Raw genomic sequence first — 19,866 nt, forward strand, 5'->3', positions numbered from 1 at the left:
TTATTTTTTATAATAAAATAGATTAAATAGCTTTTTCTCATAATTAAAGATCACACTAACGCTTCTATATTCAATAGAAAGGACTATAAAAACATAAATATAGATTTTCTTATTTTCTATAAATTTTGATCTATGAAACGTTGTTAAGTTTGATTTTCAAAAACATCTTAATCAATGAATGAATAGAATATTTTTTTATAAAAAAATATTGTTTTTAAATGTTAAAACTATGAATATCGTTCAAAAAGGATATTTATTTATTTTTTCTTCTGTTTTCTTACTGTTCTTTTGGATTATAAATCTAATAGGTCGAATTCCCGAATTTTTTTTGAAGTTTTTCTTGGAAAGTACCTTCATTTTTTTTAACCTAATAATACCTATAACATTCCTGATTTAACATATATCTTTTTTTTCTTTTTTTTTGACACATCAGCCACAGTATAAAAACACCCGATGTTTTCAGCAATACTAAAAAAACAATTATAAAGCAATACAAAAATTCTGTAACATAGTGATTTTATATAAATTTTATAAAAACAACATATTTATAGTGTTTTTTACATTTTGTTGTAGTATTTTTTCGTATTATTGAAAATATTATAATTGGATCAATTTATCCTATGGACCGGTCTATAGGAAAAGGAATAAAATAAAAAGTAAAGAGATATGTGAGTGAGGATATATATATATATATATATATATATATATATATATATATATATATATATATACATATATATGTATATATATATACATATATATGTATATATATATACATATATATGTATATATATATACATATATATGTATATATATATACATATATATGTATATATATATGTATATATGTATATATATATGTATATATGTATATATATATGTATATATGTATATATATATGTATATATGTATATATATATGTATATATGTACATATATACATATATATATACATATATACGTATATATATACATATATATGTATATATATATACATATATATGTATATATATACATATATATGTATATATATACATATATATGTATATATATACATATATATGTATATATATATACATATATATATACATATATACATATATACATATATATATACATATATACATATATATATACATATATACATATATATATACATATATACATATATATATACATATATATATATATACATATATATATATATATATACATATATATATATATATATATATACATATATATATATATACATACATATATATATATATATATATATATATACATACATATATATATATATATATATATATATATATATACATACATATATATATATATATATATATATATATATATATATATATATATAATTAGAAAATTCTAAAAATGAGTGATGTTTTCCGTAAAAAAAAAAGCGTAAAAAGAGACTTTTTTAGGTAGTAAATTATAATATGTGCAATTGGGCCAAACTTATTGCTTGGTTTAAGAGTAAATATTGGAACCTTCTTTTCTACTCTTCTTTGGGGTTTATGAATCTAATACGTGCGATCGCCCCGACTTTAACCTATCTATATATAAAGGCCCTTTTTGCAGGGACCAAAGCCATCCGAGGCACCAAAGCCTCACAAGAAGAAGAGTCTTCCATCCTAAGAGATGTCTTTGGGTTACAGACAATAAGGACAAACTCATTAGATGTACCACGGAAGAACTCCCTAGAATGAATACTTCCTAGCATACATATCAAATATGATTACAAGATATTCAGAATTGATTTAAAATGAATACATGCCAAGTTTTCTCAGATCTACACATGAATCTGACTACAATTCAATCTTCTTTTCGCAGCATACCTCAAATCTGATGGAAGAATGTCTCAACCTGGTGGGGCTTCAGGCTACAGCCGTCGACTTGGAAAGTCGGCGGCAACCGCCCCGCCATGCATCCGAAGAAAATGTCAGCGGATGCTATCGATTTCAACATTTAAATCCCTTTTACAATGTTCATCGATTATTACTACGATTGATCACATACATTTCCAAGCCTCATCAAGGGCTAGACAGCTTGTTCCTTATGTACTACGTCTGTGATTGAAGGGGCATCATAATCTACTGCCTTAATATCACGACTCCTGCAACTAATGGAACATAAAAGCAGGGAATAAAGGCCATTAAGATGGTGTTTTCATCCTTGAATTGTTGATCCGTCTGAGCTCTCCCGTTACCAGCACTCGAGCTGCTTTTACCAGCTCCTCCTTAACCGTAAACAGAACTGCTGCAGCAAATACACTCTGCACTATTTTTGTGCCCATTCCTTTATAAAGACCCGAAAGACCTTCGTAGCGTATCATTTTTGTGATAGCATCATATGTACCTGCAAAACGTAATATATGGAGAGGTGATTAAACTCGGAAGCAAAGCAAACAGGTAGTCAGATTTATTGCCGATCACCAATGGGTTCGCCTACAAAATCCAATGGAAAATTGGACCTCAAGTTACTTACCCCACAAAAAATGTTCTCTATAAGAACAATGCAAGAGAAAGGGGACAACCGTATAGAAATGGAACTCAGGATATTCACACCGAGGTGAGTATTTCATCAACGGGTCACTGTAAGTATAGCATGCCAAAAAGTAAGAAATGAAATTAGTAATGAAATAAAGACCTGTATATTGACGCCTCTTGTCATCATGAAGTCCTTGTTTTACTTGCAGCCTCGCCTGGAGAGGAACAAAACAGCATGTTACCAAACTATATCACCAACCATATGAAAGAGACTAAAGGCTGCTAAAGAATATTACAAGTTTGATCATCACAGACAATAAGCAGTTGGACAACATAAATGGATCAGAGAGATACATTACCTTCACTACTAACATGGGATACGTAACGATGGTAGCTCCAAGTTTGGCAACAGCTCCAAGAAGAAAAATCTGTATAGGTTATTTACAACATCAATGCATTCATAAGACTGATTAATCAAGAAGAGAAAATCTGAACATCATCCACAGTATAGCAATATCTGTGTCCTCGTATGTGTGATTCTGAATACACACAAGGAACAGCCACCAGCCAAATGTGTGCGACTCATGGAAAGAAAGACAGACATGATATGGTATCAACATACGTGATGAAAATTCTTTAAAAAGCAGGGCACAACATGCAATCAACTGATAACTAGTTTTTTGTTTTCTATATAGAGCTATAGGATTATATATCCTACAAGATAAATAATTTAGACAATTTAGCTCACTGCAGTAACTTATGAAACAAAACAAATGTTCACCAAATACTTCAATCCAATATCCAAACTCTTTAAGAAAAAATAACTCGTTTTATTGAAGGACATAAAGTCCAAATTCCATATACATTATTCGTATCCAACATGCCTAGAAACTTTATCCAGATGATTTAAGTACCCTACATAAATGTCATAATTGTAGGTGATACATGTGCCCTAACATGTTTTCAATTATTTAACTCGTGTTGGACACCAAATGACAAGTATCAGTTTCGACAAGGACATGCACAAACATAGAAATGTTTTAAGAATTTGCCCCTAGTATGAGGATGTCCACATCTATCAAACTTTGCCTGAATACATATAGGTTATGTTCAGGACAAAGCTAGGTAACTGATACAATAAATGAAGCAAACTTCATGGAAAAAAAGTGCTACACAAGGGCATGCCCACTAGAGTCAGGGTAAATTAAAATAACAGAACAAAGACTTAACTGAAATGAAACAAAGAACACGTGAACACAGACCATTTACCAAAATGAATACTTTTATGAATCAACATATGAACAATCTGAAGTTTCACTACCTCATGAACAGTAAATCCTTCAGCACCTTTTGTGTTTAAAGAACGTCTTCTCTTGATCTTCTTTAGTAGAGTTTCATATAACATGAACTGGATAGAAGGATTGCTAACCTAAAAATGAATGCTCATGTTAAGAACTCATCAATAAAAATTCCAAAATCTGCTTATGTTCCACTAACCATTATAAGAGTAGGAACTACTCCCTTCCAAAAGCCCCACAATCCAGCTTCATTGTAGAGTTCTTGAACCTGAATCAGAACATTTTCTCCAGTAAATGAAATTGATGAAACTGAAATGAAATAATAGAAAGATGTGAAAGAAGAGAAACTTGTGTATAAGAAAATTTGAATAACTTCTCTCTCTCTCTCTCTCTCTCTATATATATATATATATATATATATATATATATATAGCACTTCAAACCTCCAAAGCAAGAAAAGAATAATTACTCAGAGCAGCCAGTAGTCTTATAAGCTAGTTATGCAAATACTTCCAATTAGGAGAAATTTTCCTTTCTCTAGAACAATTTTTGTACCTTAAAGAAATATTCTCAGTATGTTATAAAGTGTACTTCCTAAAGAAAGTTGTTATCATCTATCACTAAAAAAGACAGCTGTATTATTATTTGATAATGGTCTTGAGTACAGTTTATGAAGATGTCAATTTGACGAGTTTCATATATCAGAACCAACATCATTACCCATAGTGCATATCATAGAACGTAGAACCATCCTCAGCAGATCATCCAGGAGTCAGTTTGTTCCATTGAACCCTGGACTTCAAGGTGCATCAGTCTAACATTTTAAGTACAACCACTCAGTTTTATGATGGCTAATGTCATAATAGCAGGTGTCTAAGGGTTTGCCAATGTTATTGAATCTTGAATCATATTGTGGTCTTAGATGTTAGATCTGATCTATAAATTTGGGTTCTTCAGCACAATTGGAGCTCTTTCCAATAAATTACACTTATTTGTATCCAACTTTCACAAGATCATTGTCATGGTATTTGTGGCTCATCTCATAAATTCAAGTCAGAAATGAGTGCCATGATACTCCTAGAGCTAGTGCTTTTCAAGAAGGACCTTCATATATAACATGACTGGTCCTTGCTGAAGCCTATGCAGGCTGTAGCATAGATGGTTTATCTGCCTTTTCCTACTTTCTACTATTCTTCACATGCAAAGCACATATGCTGTTCTAGTATTAAAGACCTTAAGTGAAAAGATTTGTCATCCATTCTACACAATGCAGAATGTAATTACAAGTTACAACTTTCAGAAACCAACCCATTCGTTCATGGGGAAAGCATCTGATACTACTACAATTAGTTTTTTCATAATTGCACAAGACAGTAATATTCGGTAGTATGTCCTAATATGGATTGGAAAGGAGTAAAAAGCTCATATATATGGACAACCAACATATATTCACGAGTGCATCTACCACATGGCTGGTTCTGCATGGCTGATGCTCAACCACTGCAAGATTAACTGCCTCCTCCCGAAGACATGATAGAGCATGAATAGGTGGTCCATTGCTTGTCTTCTTGTGAGTCTGCAGAATGTCAGATATTAGCACCTAAAATCAGGTCAACAAGTAGAGGAAGCAATTCTCGGTAACTATTTCACACTATTGAGGTGACCTGGGCTGCGATATATATATATATATATATGTATATATATATATATATATATATGTATGTATGTATATATATATATGTATGTATGTATATATATATATGTATGTATGTATATATATATATGTATGTATGTATATATATATATGTATGTATGTATATATATATATATGTATATATATATATATGTATATACATATATATATTTATACATATATACATACATATATACATATATACATACATATATATACATAAGATACATACATACATATATACATCATATATATATATATATATGTATATACATATATATATTTATACATATATACATACATATATATACATAAGATACATACATACATATATACATCATATATACATATATATATATATATATATATACACATATATACATATATATACATATATACATATATATATATACATATATATACATACATATATATACATACATATATATACATATATACATACATATGTATAAATACATATAAGTGCTGGAAAAGCAGACACTACAATGAACAAACCAGCAAAAACCAATGTCTGTACCTGCATACGTGTAACTACTACCCATATAGGATTTGTCAATAGAACATTTACACATCTGCAACCATGATAATGGCAGGCAATTAGTAAACAGCCAGTTGTACCTCTAAATAATCAATTATGTTGAAGGCTAGCACCAATTTTAGAAGGGCCCTTTATTTGGCCACTCATAAGAACTAACTCTTCTCATTTCTTTTTTTTTTTTGCCCATCTGGTATTAATTTCATTAGAAAATACACAGGTACATGGAAGCACAAGAACTTCATACCTTTGGAACTACAGCAATATAGCCAAAATATATTAAGGAACATTTGGTGGGGCACAGCATAAGAATATCCCACCCAGGTATTAGATCGAAAGTTATAAATAAGAAAAAAGTGTCATAGTTAATCACCCTGCAAGTGCAGCAACAACAAGTGACTGAAACATGCCTACAGATCCATCACCAATGCCTTTTCTCCAGCGATCTTGAGCTGATCTTTCTGCTCTGTCCCTAAATATTTGATAGAAATAGTAATAAACACCCTGTACAAGAAATACAAATTTTGATACAGATGCCTCGTGTGGCAAAGAGTCCAATAGAGTTAAATGCGTTGAAGTAAATAATGAAACGATAATCTAGCAGCAGGATGAATAAGACAAAGGGAACAATCCTGAGAGCATACTGTTGCCTCATTGCTTAGACAAAGTCTTGTTGTTCTCAGTTGGCTTCATAATCATCCAAAATCATTCTTGTGAAGGTATAAAGTAGAATGAGGATGGCCCTTTCAGAAAATCTTTTCTGATTTATCAGACAACATATTATAACTGGTTCAAGTCAAAGTCAAATACAGTCAAAGTGACCACTTAAATTGGAATAATTCTACAGAGACAAGGTTCTTTAAAAGTTCTGCTACCAAATACAAAGGGATTAACTCAAGCAATGCCTCTACAGCAATCCATTGATACAAGAAAATTGTCTATTAGCCAACATTTTAGACATAAAGGGAAATTGGCATTTTTTTTGCAAATAACCAATGCTCAAATTCAAAAAACAATGAATGGCATTCAATTATATAAATTGCAGGGTAAAAAGACAATGCTGAAGAAAATAAGGAGAACAAGAGACTATTATATTGTGTTAAAGATATGCTGTCACAGCTTGCAACTATTGATCCACTTCGTCCAGTAATGGCATTTTTTGGATGACAGTTTAAAATTTTGTAGCTTGTGTGTGATCCAGGCAAATCACCATCTGGATCAAAGATCAAAACGAAATTTCTCATCAGGTCCCGTGACACAATCATCTTCAAGGTGATATAAAGCAGTTCAAATTGCATATCACAAGGATCTCCAGGGTGTTCTAAAGCTTTTAAATTGTAAAAATATCAGACTTCAATTAGAGCAGCATCTACCGAGGCTCCATCTCTACCAGACACACACTATCGAGAATCACATTTTCTTTCATTAACATGTTGATTCATATTTCCAAAGAGATCTAATGGTTGCTTCTTCATGCCATGCGAGCCTAGTGTACAAGACTGATCTTAGTAAGTTACAGGTAGTAAGAAGATCTTGCTTCATGTCATTGGAGACGTGGTATGAAGAACAGCAACGTAAACAAAGAATTCCAAATATTTTGTTGTAAAATAATTTTCGGCAAGAGCATATATCATGGCACGATCTCAGCAAATACCATAACTTGAGACCTTGCCCTTGGTAATGGGTTAGTGGCTAATGTTATTACAGGTCAATTTCTGTAAATTTCTCTCATCTAACACAAGGTATTTAGCAACATCCTGCATTCCAAGTATCACTTCGTTCAAGGTTGCAAGTCACGCTGTCAACAAGCAAGAGATGAACAAATTGAGAGCTGGATCATGCCTACCAAAAATGCAATTTGACCTAATTAGGCACAGCCAGGTTAGAGTACCGGACGCAGGAAGCCGCTTTACCAAAGAAACATCCAACCAAATGTGGTCGACAAGGACGGGGGCGGATGGGCTGGGCGCGACCAAACAAGGAAGGAAGAAAGAGGAGCGAGGGGGCGGAGGAAACAAAGGGGGGGGGTGGGGCCAAGGTACCTGGGAAGCGGCCGTGCCGACGAGAGACGGCGCGAGACCGCCATAGAGCCGTCCCCATCCCTCCTGCTTCACCACCTGCGATCGACACGATCACCGCCACCAACTCAGGCCCCCAAAAAGAAAACGCAGAACAACGACGGCATGCGATCCGCCTACACACCTACCTCCAGCATCTGACGCACGGCCCCATCTCCCACGGCGGACCTGGACGGATCGCGCTCGGTCTGCTGGCGTGTGTTCACCTGCCGCGAACCCAGCACACATGAGAGAGCAAATCCATGGTGGAGGTCAGGAGGAACGTATCAAGAGAAGAGGGACGAGTACGGTCAGCAAGGGGTAAGTGATGAGCTGAGCGACGATCCCGCCGCCGGCGCCGGCCAGGCCGTTGATGAGCGCGTCCGACATCCCCTTCCCTGCCGGCCGGCTCGCTCAAGAGTCCGAGCCAGAGAAAGGGGAGAGCTATACCGGGAATGGTGAGGAGGGGAAGGGAAGGTGGTAACGCGGTACACGCAAGGATGGAAGCGGAAGCACCGCGCCCTGCTCATACCGGCCTTAATTAGTTGGTTCGATCGTTGACTCCATGAGTCAAAATTAAATTGATAGGAGATTGGGTTCGAGTGGGTTCACGATTTTACATGTTTATGGTCTTGCTTAACCTATGGATATGTACGGAGAAGGTACGTATAAGTACAATTTCCACAAAAACGTATAGAATCTATCTATTGAGTCGCCTCACATATTTTGGTCAAAATTCCAAGCTCGTCCAACGGACCCGACCGCTTGTCAACGCCGCTTTGGCTTCTGCTGCTGCTGCCAGAAAACTCCCAGGAACGTCTTGGCCGCGTCCAAGCTCGGGAAATAGGGCGGCTCCAAGAACAACTGCGACGCCGGATCCAGCGATTCCCACGGCACGTACACGGCTCGGTTGCCGCTCGCCTCTAGGCTCCCCATCACCGCTGCCACCAGTTGCCGGTAGGCGAAGAAGAATCTCCTCAGCGCCACCTCCACCGCCTGCAACGCCTGCAGGAGGTCGATCTTGCCGGGGTTGTCGCCATCCCCCCTCTGCCGGCCGTGGAACAGCCTCATGGCTGCGTCCTGCACCCGAGGCCCTCCGTTGGGGTCCGCCTCCACCCCCAGGATCGACGGCACCCTTTGCTTCAGGTCCTTGCACGAGCTCGTTACCTGGACCAGGGCCGCCGAGCGGAAGCAGTACGCCTCCGAATCGGTGGTGATGACCAGTTTGCTCTTGAGCTGGAGGAAGTCGTCGGGATCTATCAGCATGTGGAGGTCATCCGCCTCCGAGAGCAGCTTCCACACGCGCTCGAGAAGCCAGCAATCGCTTGCGGCCTGCGCCCACTCCTTCCCCTGTATCCTCCGCTCGATTCGGGCCAGGAGCAGGCGGGCGGCGAAGAGCCACGACTCGAGGATCTGATGGATCGTGCAGAGCGCCTGGTCTTCGTGGTTTCTGGGCTCGTTTGACCCGCCGGGGCTCCTCTTCAGGGCGTGAAGGGCCAACGGACGGACGACGAGATCGTACTCGAGCGTGGGCTTCCCTGCGAGGTTGGGCTCGCCCAACCCAAGCGTAAACGGGCACCGCTGCATCTGGCTCTCGATCTGGAATAGGATGACGGACGCCACGTCAGCGGACTTCTCCCACGTCGCGAGCCTCGGCAGCAGGCTCGCCTCGCTCGTGCGGCTCACCACGCTCGTCGTGCCGGCGGTCTTCCACACCTCCTGCGAGCTCCTGTCCCGGGACAGGAGCCCCTTGCATGATCGAAGATCGGCGACGGGTGCGCCGCCTCCATCCTCCTCGCACAACGTGGCGATGAGCTCGACCTGGTGCGCGGCAAGGGACTGCAGCCGCCGCTTCCACTCCCGGTGGTTGGCGTAGGGCCGGGAGTCAGAGAGCACAAGCGAGATGAACCGGAAGGTGATCTCCAGGGCCTGCAGGGACGGCTTGATGACGGACTCGTTGCTCCACTGTGAGAAGTTCTCGGAGCTCCAGAGCTTGGCGAGCTCGGGTAAGCGGAGGTAGTGCTCATAAGCGGCAGTGGCGGAGGCATCGTTGATGAGCGGAGGTGCGGGGATCGTCGCCGGGTGGGACTTCGAATCAGATGCCGGGGATGACCTCGAGGAGATCTCGGACGCTGCCATCTTCGCTGCTGCAGTCGATTCTTTCCTTTCGAGGAGGTAAGAAACAGAGATATATATAGACAGAAGGATGTTTCTCCGTTAGATATGGAAGGATGGTGGTGGGGCCATGGAAGACGCGTGGGATAAGTGTTAGACCGAGTCGATGACGGCGGATGGAAGCTTATCCAAACAAGGATGTTCCGTGCCCCTTAACGTCCATTCCACCCGCTGATGTACCAGTCCTGTGATTGGAGGCGGTTGGCATGGCCTAAAGCGAACAAATATCTGCCTCCAATCACAAAGCTGGGATCTGCGTGGGTGTAACGTGCCAGCTTTTTAGATTATATTGGATATGGAGGAGTTCATTTACTTCGTATACGAGGGATAATAGCTTAATGTGATATACATGTTATAGTTATCCACGACAGTACTAGAGGTAACCGACCAGCCGCCGTTCTGGAACTCGCGGAGGATTCGATGACGGCGGAAACGTTTAGACTCGATCGACTCGTTTACCGTCTCCGCCGCACGTCACGGCGGATGGGGGACAAAGCACGTGAGCACGCGGGGCCCCGTGACGTGAATCTTGGGGTAGAATTGCAGGCCAACCAATGGAAGAAGGAAGACGCAGGAGAAGTGAGATGTCGGCCCGCGGGTTCGGCGACTTCGACGTTGACCTGCCGTTTGACTCGGGCGATGTGGTTGTAGTGTGGGTCCAGGTTAGGATGCAGTTGGTTTCCACGCGACATTTCCAACGCATCGAGAAGAGGCAATGAGGAACCATATTTACGTAGGAAGAAGCAAACTTCTCCAGACAAACAGCAATACCAGCCAAAGAAGTGTATGACTATTAGAACAAAAGGCCTAACACAAGGCTTAAAACAAGCTAAATATCACAAATACTGCAAGAGAGATTGCTGAACAATTACTTGGGACACATTTAGAGAGGATTGATATGAGTAATATGGTTGTGCCATAAATACAATCCGACATAGAAAGCAGATTATATTATCGGGTTGTCCCAAAACAGGCCTTCCTCAGCTACTCCAATAAGATTTCATAAGGGAGGCAATGTATTCACCTAGATTGCACATATGTAGTTGGGAGGTAAATTTTTAGTCATCTCACATTGGATACGGCAGCGGGGCACCTGCCTCCTTTTTCACTGGTAAGATCATCTTCAATTTCGAGACAGATTATGTTGTTATTGACACTTTGTTCCGAACTGGCCGTGCTGCTTGTGGCAAGAGGAGAGTCTGATACACTAATTGCCCTGCTTCTTGTGGGTCCTGACCTCACACCAAACGCAGATGATGCAGGAATATTTGCCATCAGTGGCCGCAAGCTGTTGGGAACACTACGTCTTATATCCTGCATTTAGTTCAGGAATTTGAACATTGATAAGAAGAAATGGAAAGCGATCTCGGATAACAAGTATGATCTGGTAGGCGGACATTGAAAGATATGAAAGATAAAATACAATACCATATGCCTCAATGCCATATCCAGTGATTTTTTTGATAGTGTCCTCCCGAAGCCAGTGCTATCTGGTGAAAGAGAAGACTTGCCAGAGAGGTTGTTATGGGTTGATCGTTGGTCATCTTGCTTTGGAGGTGCAAGTCTCCTCATGTTCACTATGCGTTCAACCATCTTATTTCCGATGACAACTGGGTTCAATTTGTCACCGCCATTTGAGTGTTGCCTGCTTGGCGGTGGAACTGAACTGCCTTTGACGTTGCCATTTGGAGCCCTTCCTCTGGATGGAGAGCAAGACTGCCTCCTTGGTCTGATACTTGGCCCAGGCTCAATAGATGACGATCGACTGCTGGGTGCTCCAGGTCTACCCCGAGTAGCTGAGGAGGGCCTCTCAGGCAATGATGTCCTTAAGTTTGAGGGTGCATCAAGAGAAAAACCAGGGATGTCTGAGGCTTTCAGTGGTCTAGGTTTTGTGATTGGAGAGGTCCCATGTGATGGCGCCGAACTTTTAGATATTGTTGGACCTGACCTTGTTACAGAAGATGATCGACTTGATGGAGCTGAACTGGAAGGTACAGTAGATGGTGCAGAAGGTCGTCTTGTAGGGGTAGCTGACCTTGATGAAGGCTTGCTGGCTGCCAGTACAGATGGCCTAGATGTTGGTGTAGAAGATCTAACAGGTGTTGATGATCGTGGCAGAGGCGCCAATGACTTTGCAGGTACTGTTGTTCGAGAAGGCGGAGTAGAAGGTCTGGTAGGTTTTGAAACAGCAGGTATTGTAGAGCGCCCAGTAGGTGTTGCAGGTCTTGACGAACTATGAGTAGGACCACCAGACGATGATGGTCTGCGAGTTCCCACACCAGAATTCAAGCCAGATGATGATGCTGGTTGCCTCGGTACCAGTGTGCTTCTCGAAGGGTCTGAAGCATTTGCCAACTGAAAATATAGTATTAGATTGCAGAAGAACACTGTCAAATTTAGGAAATGCATCAATGAGCTTATCGTACAAAAAATGCATATAAAACACATATATATAATATAACCAAAAAACATACTTCAATGTAGCGGAAGAATAAAAGTTCCACTGGCAAAATGGTTGGACATAACAGGTGAATAATAAACAACAAATTGCTTGGCAGTGAATCAAACAGTTTTATTCACAATCATAGTTCAGCAGTAAATGCAAATAGAGACATATGGCCAATAACTAAGCATACTACTGATCATATGGCAATTGATGTAAAAAAAGTGGATGAAATTGATTTGGTCAAATATATAGAGAAATTTGAAAAAATAAATATCAGATGAAAGCCAGTTTTAATATTTATTTGTTTATCATACAGAAGGCAGAACAAAGTAGATGGCAGGTGATTGTCCAAGAGTTGCATAACTTTCTAAAAGACTATTAAACATAAAAGACAAGTACTAAATTACATTGTAGAAGCATTCTGATTGATCTTAAATGGTTAGAAAAGTTATTAGGCTTAGATATTAGTTAAGAAGACTATATATGTTAGAGAGTCACATAAGAACTAGATATGCCACAGATTATTCTTGCAAACTAAACAAATTTTGCAACCCCTTACATCCATACAAAACTTGAGTATACACTACTAGACTGCATGGAATTTGGATGGGTGATCTGAAAATCATGGTACATCCAAAATTGAGAAGCATGAAGAATAGTACATTTCCAAATGGAGCCAGTAGTTTCTTGGACAAGAAGCAGGAATTATGAATACATATTCACTAAAGTGAAATTAAGGCACTCTAGCAAAGCTGTAGATGAATTATTTAAAGTTAGACAACAAAGTGGACTGCTTTTGATCTCTGACCCCTAAAAAGCTTACTCATTGATAGAACTGCTCAAGTATAGACACCTAGATTTTTAATTTGTTGATCCCTTAAGAAAAACATTTTTAGTTTTGACTGAGTGCCATTTCTCTACTAGCATGACATAAAATTTTAAGCTAACAATATATTAATTATTTGAAGCGGGTCCAAACATCTTTCTTTGCCATTATTTTCCATAGAGGTGAGATCCCTCAACCGAACAAAAACAAAGAGAGAATGACCATGAATAATTGACCATGCAACATGCACCATTGAAGACTATTGTATTTACATATGCGATGGTAATACAAGGATATGCATCAGAGAAATCAATGGTTGAAATATATATTAACATGGGCACACTACATGTAATGTACAAGCTTAAAATGAAATCGATCAGCTTACCCTAGATTTCAGCACAGTGGGGCGAGCTTTAGGAGTCACAGTGCTGCCAATAGGAGTTCTTTTGGATTCAGTCTCCAGAGACGGAAAAAGTGGAGTACCTGGTGGTGTGAGAAGCCTGAAAATCTCTCTCATCAGAAAAGGTAAACAAGTAATAATCAGGCAGTTTATATATATATATATATATATATATATATATATATATATATATATATATATATATATATATATATATATATATATATATATATATATATATATATATATATATATATATATATATATATATATATATATGAAACTGATATAGGTTTCTGTATTTTCTATATGGGAGGGCTGATATCTACATATCACAATAAATGATATTTTGATAACCTTCTTCATCATCAACCTTGAGTAATTCTGTCGAATGACATATTACCCGTCATCCCATTCATCAAAATAAACCAGTAAATTAAGTGTATAGTTATATCAGAAGCATGAAATAATGTGTCGACTGTAAATTAGGGCAATGCAGTCACACTCTGATCTGCAGGCCTGACACCGAGGTCATCTCTATTCTCTAAGATCCTGTCCTCAGAATTCAGAGATTCACCATGTCAAAATTTAAATGATGAATTTTGTTTCATCTATTAGCTTAAGTTTTTAGGTGAATTGGAAATTTTATATTGGAGCAGGAGGTCCTCAATCATAGACTTAAGATGGATTAGTGGTAGTCAATCGACACTCAGGCCATATTGCTTTCTCATATGTGAGCAGGTGTGAGCATACAAATGAAATAACTCTATATCATCTATCAGTTTAAGCTTTTAGATGAGCTGTCAATAGTTGAAGATTTGACACAACATCCTTTTAGGTAAGTCCTCCATTCCCTCTTGTAGCATGGTGTCAATGGACGTTTGAGATCTAGGATAAAATATCACAACTTGCAAGAGTTAATATGGATCAATTATATAATTGTTATCAATGGAACTACGTAAATAATATAAAAGAGACAGGAAGCAAAAAAAAAAAAAACAAATCAAATAAATAGGACACAAAATTAGTTATGTTTAACAATGTGGTCAGCCATTGCGAACAATATATTAAGAAATATGGCATTGTATAGTATGATACAGTTTGGGGCTTTGTAATTGCCATCGAATAGCAATTTAACAATGTAGTCAACTATTGTTAATAATATATTAAGAAATATTATGGGTATGATAGGGTCTGGGGCTTTGAAATTGTTACTAAATAGTTACCTAGCGAGGGAAATAAGAATTGTGAAAGAAGCATAAAAAATTGAAAAGAATGAAAATTGTAGGAGTATGATAGAAGGCATTTGAGATTCCAAGCAAACAAAGTCATTTACATGTTTAGATTCCAAGATTTGTAACTCTTAAAGAACAGTCTTTCACTTTAACAAACCAACCAAATACCATGTATTGACAATGTCCAACAGCAGCAACTGCTCTCTATATATGGCACAATGGAGCTTACCATATCATTCCTTTAAACCCATAATGAATGTCTAGACATAAAATGGTTATCCAAAACTGTTAGACAAAAGACCTCTATCTAGTTTAATTGCTCTCTATATATGGCACAATGGAGTTACCAAATCATTCCCTTTAACCCATAATGAATGTGTAGACATAAAATGGTTATCCAAAACTGTTAGACAAAAGACCTTCGTCTCCTTCAACTTCTCTCTATATATGGCACGATGGAGCTTACCATATCATTCCCTTAAACCATAATGAATGTGTAGACATAAAATGGTTATTAAAACTGTAAGGCAAAATACTTTTGTCTCCTTTACTAGCCACAGAGTGAGCCTAACACCCCAAAGTTTACAGCGATGGCATTATCTAAAAAGAAAACAAGTTTCGCCCTTGGACACCGAAGCAAGAGGACAATGACTTCAATCACACAGCAATACAGTAGATACAAGCAAAAGGGATAAATATAAAAAAGAACAAGGCGAGCGTACCAATCATAGTCATTCTTATCGCTGTCTGAATTTAGGAAGTCGTCGATTCCAGTCTTCCGAGACGGTGCTGATGAGGTGACCTTGAATATGGGAGCGGTCCCAGGTTTAGACCCTACAATACAGAAAGAACAAGGGGGGCCAAGTAAACGCATTGATAACAAGTAATCGCTGCCGGGTATCGGCGGCTAACAATGGAGAACGGAAGTTAAAAAAGAGTCTTTCTTTGAAAATAGGAACGCCTAAAGCTGACATTACCGAATGGCGGATCGAGTTCACCGGCGTTGTGCAGGAGGAGATTGTTCCGCTGCTTCTCCAGCTTCCGCATCTCGAGAAAGAGTGCCAGCTCCTCGTCCGCCTCTTTCGTCACTACCCGCCTAGGCGCCGCCGCGTCCCTAAAGCCCCGATTCATGTTTATTTCCCCAGACTTCACCGTAAACACCCCAACTTTCTCCAAGCAACTCGAATCGCCCCACGATTCAAGCTCCACCCCTCAAAATGAAGAAGGAAAAGGAGCAGATCGCCGCACTAAGCCCGGAAAATGAGCAGAATGAGGGGGAACGAGAACGGTCGAGACGGAGCAGCAGCGACAAGAAGACCCAACAAAAAGAGAGGGAGGCGGTGGCAGCGAAGACCTAACTCCTCCGTCTATGCCCGCGGAATGACCGCCGGATTTGGGGTTGAGGACGGCGAGCTAACCCGGATCTGGGAGGCGAGCGGAGAGGAAAGGGGAAAGCCGAGGAAGAGGGGCAGGAGGAGTGTGACGCAAACAGTAGCTTCGCCTCTCCGTTGTCGAAGCGGGGAGAGGGCGAGGCGAGTGTGTGCTTTCAGCGCAGCGAGGGGGCGGTCCATTTAACTCGATGTTTCGCCATGGTTTATCCTGGTGCCGAAGAGACATGGTTTTAGCGTTGGTTTTGCTCCGCGGGGACACCACACCGTGCCACCCACCCGGGCGTCGTCGCAGCTCGGCGTCTCGTTAAGGCTACGCTTTGTGGGCCACGTGGACGTTTCATCACGCCCGGCCTTTCTATCCCCAATCACGAGGCAGACCGTCCCCTCACCTCACCCATCTCACACCCGCGGATCGATCCGCTCACGCCAACCAAACCGGTTTCCATCTTAACCGTCTCGTGTCGTGTCGGGCCCACGTGGTCTACTTTCCAGTTTGTTCCCGCTGTTTCGAGCGTTCGAGAAACCTACCTCACCTGCATTGGGATTGGCCGCAGCCGTGGGGCCAATGTACGGATGCAGCAGTTAGCTTTGGCGGATGTCTCTGTGTCGGGACGCATTCAAAATGACCATCTGGGTCCCACCGGTAGAAGATGAGATCCCGTATTAGCGGACGATGGAGATTGGACGGTCCCATCTGAAACAGGGCTTGGAGAGGATCCTCGCCTTCCAAGAAGAGACATGATGGTGAGATGGGTCAGCTGATGTCCGGTGGTTTGAATATACTATCATCGTCTCAGTCTGTCATGAGACATCATCTGCGTTGTAAATATTTCACCATCCAGTGCTACTTTGGCCATTGGAATCAAGCTCAATCGAACTTATCCATTGCATTGCATGCATATATATATGTATATATACACATATATACAATAAATATAATATAATTATGATTGAATAAGATTAAATTTCTAAAATGGCCCTTGGTTTGATGGTAGGAGTGTTCTGAGAACAATAAAAGGAAATGATTAGGCAATGTAATAATCTTTTGATGATTAGTGCTCATAGCTAAAATGACAGTGAAGATAACTAGAATGATAAAAGGCAAAATTTTGAGGTTTCAATAACATTATTATGCATATAAGAAAACAAAAGGGGGGGGGGGGAATATTATGTGTATTTTGACATCAACTGCCATGGTTTGATTAGTATGATGAGTTAATCGACTTATTAACGTGTGAATTTTGATATATTTAATCTTGTACACGTAAACTCGGTCTTCCATAACACTTCAGTAAAGCCTTATTGAATACTCTATGGTGTGTTGATAATATCATATTCTAATTATTATTGATAATTTATTAAATAAAATCTCCTCATAATTATTTTTTAGCGGATGGAGTCCCCTCGTGATTGTTTTTACCCAATGACATGAATGACATATTTACTCTCCTAAGATATTTGAGTCAATTTGGTCAATAAATTAGTCCAAATCAAAACCCTCTCCATCTCCTCATCATTTGTCTTTTTCTACTCTTTCTTCTTTATTTTCTGCTCATTTACTTCTTATCCTCCTCGCAATTTACCTAAAAAAAGTTCTCCAAAACAACTAAACTATTAAAAAATATATTAATTTCTATAAAATCGATCCTAAATCCATCGAAATAGAAAGAATTAGTAAAATCTTCATTATAATTATATTTTAGAAGAAGTCTTAAAGCTTGAGATGATTTTGTTAAAGTTGATACTATTAAACTTGAAGATGAATTAAAATATATTCGTTTACAAAATATATAAAAAATCTAAATTTTAATAATTAAATATCATAAAATCATCTAAATTTTTTAAAAAATATTATTAATGATGCTCGAACCATGTCTAATAGATTTGTAAAAGTTTGAGATAATTTAGTTGAAATTGGCTCTATTACACTCCAAAATGAATAAAAATATTCTTGTTCACATAAATTTTATGTTTTAATAATTAATTATCCTAAAATTATTTAAAAATAAAAAATATTACTAATAATATTAAAATCATGTTATAATAGAGTGATGAAAGTTTGAATTGGTATTATTGAAATTTATACTATAGATACATTTGAAAATTTAAATTCTTCATAATTTAAAATCAAATTATAATTCCACAAGTTAATCTAAATTCAAGCATAAATTTATTATACACCTTCTAACAATCCCGAATAATTTATTACTAAAAATTATAACATATCATTTGTCTAAAAAATAGATACATGATGAATTTATATATAACATAATTCTTTTAAAGTTAACAAGTGTTTTACAATCAAGTCGTTAGTATTATTGTAACACTGAACTCTAATCCTACTTATATCGCACGTACATAACTAACTAAAGTAAAATATCACTTTTTTAATTTTTTTATTATTATCAATAAAAGCATGGTGAAAAAATAGATAATCTTAAAAGTAAAATATACTAATTCACTATGCAAAATGATATAATTACTTTTATACACAATGATTTCCATACATATATATAATTATAATATATAACCAAAAATATATATATACCTGTACAATATGTCCAAAGGTTATACATATACAAATACCTACATATCATCGTTTATATTTGCATTATATGGCTCACACATGCTTACTTCGCGACTTTATCACTTAAGTGTAATACTAATATATTTGTCAATAAAATAGGATCTATAGTAAGTAATCAAGCGATAAGTATAAGCCTATAATATTTAGGTGAGCTCATGCAGAATAAACACCTCATCCTATACTTTATTTAGGTGAGCTTGCATCATATTTTAAAATAATCGATAAAAAATATTTAATAGTAAACATCTTATCCTATAACTTCTTTAGCAAATATAACCCTATAATATAACATATGCAAAATAAAAAAGTAAATTTCTATATCAAAATAATTTAAAATGTTTATATGCACATGTAAAAAATATAACAAATTTATGAATCTCTATGTCCCATATCATAACATATATATGCACTTACACACTACATATCATAATATATACATGCACTTTCACACTGCATGCTGTTAACCAATTGTTGTCTGAGACACAACCACCAAATGGTGTCCAGGGTGAAAGGAGAAGACAAGGTCACCATGCACTTGTTTGCCCATACGGGTAAGGGTCCAAGGTAAATAGTTACGGATTTTGCCCCACCGCCTCCCCTCCTTATCGCCCATGTGGACAAGAGGCTAATGGGAGACAGTTAGAGGATGTCTTCTTGAAGATTATTTCATGGAATATTCTATCTCTTTACGATCAGATA

At 38.2% G+C, this 19,866-nt stretch overlaps 3 protein-coding genes across 3 annotated transcripts; all 3 read right to left on the bottom strand.

Annotated features, from left to right (window-relative positions):
* Positions 1-1,860: 1,860 nt before the first annotated feature.
* Positions 1,861-8,632, bottom strand: LOC135595226 (peroxisomal nicotinamide adenine dinucleotide carrier-like). The gene is made up of 11 exons (XM_065085859.1): positions 8,417-8,632; positions 8,257-8,334; positions 8,093-8,167; positions 6,424-6,554; positions 6,033-6,087; positions 5,267-5,377; positions 4,001-4,069; positions 3,825-3,932; positions 2,863-2,931; positions 2,664-2,718; positions 1,861-2,372 (listed from the first exon to the last, which is right to left on the bottom strand). Exons 1-11 carry the CDS (start codon positions 8,495-8,497, stop codon positions 2,170-2,172), a joined length of 1,035 nt encoding a protein of 344 aa, XP_064941931.1. The 5' UTR covers positions 8,498-8,632; the 3' UTR covers positions 1,861-2,169.
* A 20-nt stretch (positions 8,633-8,652) lies between these two features.
* LOC135595224 (nematode resistance protein-like HSPRO2) lies at positions 8,653-10,281 on the bottom strand. Its single transcript, XM_065085858.1, has one exon. It carries the CDS (start codon positions 10,244-10,246, stop codon positions 8,876-8,878), a length of 1,371 nt encoding a protein of 456 aa, XP_064941930.1. The 5' UTR covers positions 10,247-10,281; the 3' UTR covers positions 8,653-8,875.
* Positions 10,282-11,050: 769 nt separating this feature from the next.
* Positions 11,051-16,752, bottom strand: LOC103999649 (uncharacterized protein PB18E9.04c). The gene is made up of 5 exons (XM_009421456.3): positions 16,167-16,752; positions 15,912-16,023; positions 13,940-14,054; positions 11,711-12,637; positions 11,051-11,596 (listed from the first exon to the last, which is right to left on the bottom strand). Exons 1-5 carry the CDS (start codon positions 16,318-16,320, stop codon positions 11,345-11,347), a joined length of 1,560 nt encoding a protein of 519 aa, XP_009419731.2. The 5' UTR covers positions 16,321-16,752; the 3' UTR covers positions 11,051-11,344.
* Between the last annotated feature and the right edge of the window lie 3,114 nt (positions 16,753-19,866).

Source organism: Musa acuminata, chromosome BXJ1-10 (genome assembly GCF_036884655.1).
Source record: "Musa acuminata AAA Group cultivar baxijiao chromosome BXJ1-10, Cavendish_Baxijiao_AAA, whole genome shotgun sequence".
Taxonomy (NCBI): domain Eukaryota; kingdom Viridiplantae; phylum Streptophyta; class Magnoliopsida; order Zingiberales; family Musaceae; genus Musa; species Musa acuminata.

Excerpts from the sequence above, each read along its gene's own strand:
- LOC135595224 (XM_065085858.1), bottom strand. The coding sequence starts at position 10,246 with ATGGCAGCGTCCGAGATCTCCTCGAGGTCATCCCCGGCATCTGATTCG.
- LOC103999649 (XM_009421456.3), bottom strand. The coding sequence starts at position 16,320 with ATGAATCGGGGCTTTAGGGACGCGGCGGCGCCTAGGCGGGTAGTGACG. Across the intron at positions 14,055-15,911 it reads GATAAGAATGACTATGATTG|GCTTCTCACACCACCAGGTA; the intron begins GTACGCTCGCCT and ends AGAGATTTTCAG. Across the intron at positions 12,638-13,939 it reads CCACTGTGCTGAAATCTAGG|TTGGCAAATGCTTCAGACCC; the intron begins GTAAGCTGATCG and ends CTATATTTTCAG.
- LOC135595226 (XM_065085859.1), bottom strand. The coding sequence starts at position 8,497 with ATGTCGGACGCGCTCATCAACGGCCTGGCCGGCGCCGGCGGCGGGATC. Across the intron at positions 5,378-6,032 it reads TAGTAGTTACACGTATGCAG|ACTCACAAGAAGACAAGCAA; the intron begins GTACAGACATTG and ends GACATTCTGCAG. Across the intron at positions 2,373-2,663 it reads CAAGAGGCGTCAATATACAG|GTACATATGATGCTATCACA; the intron begins GTCTTTATTTCA and ends TACGTTTTGCAG.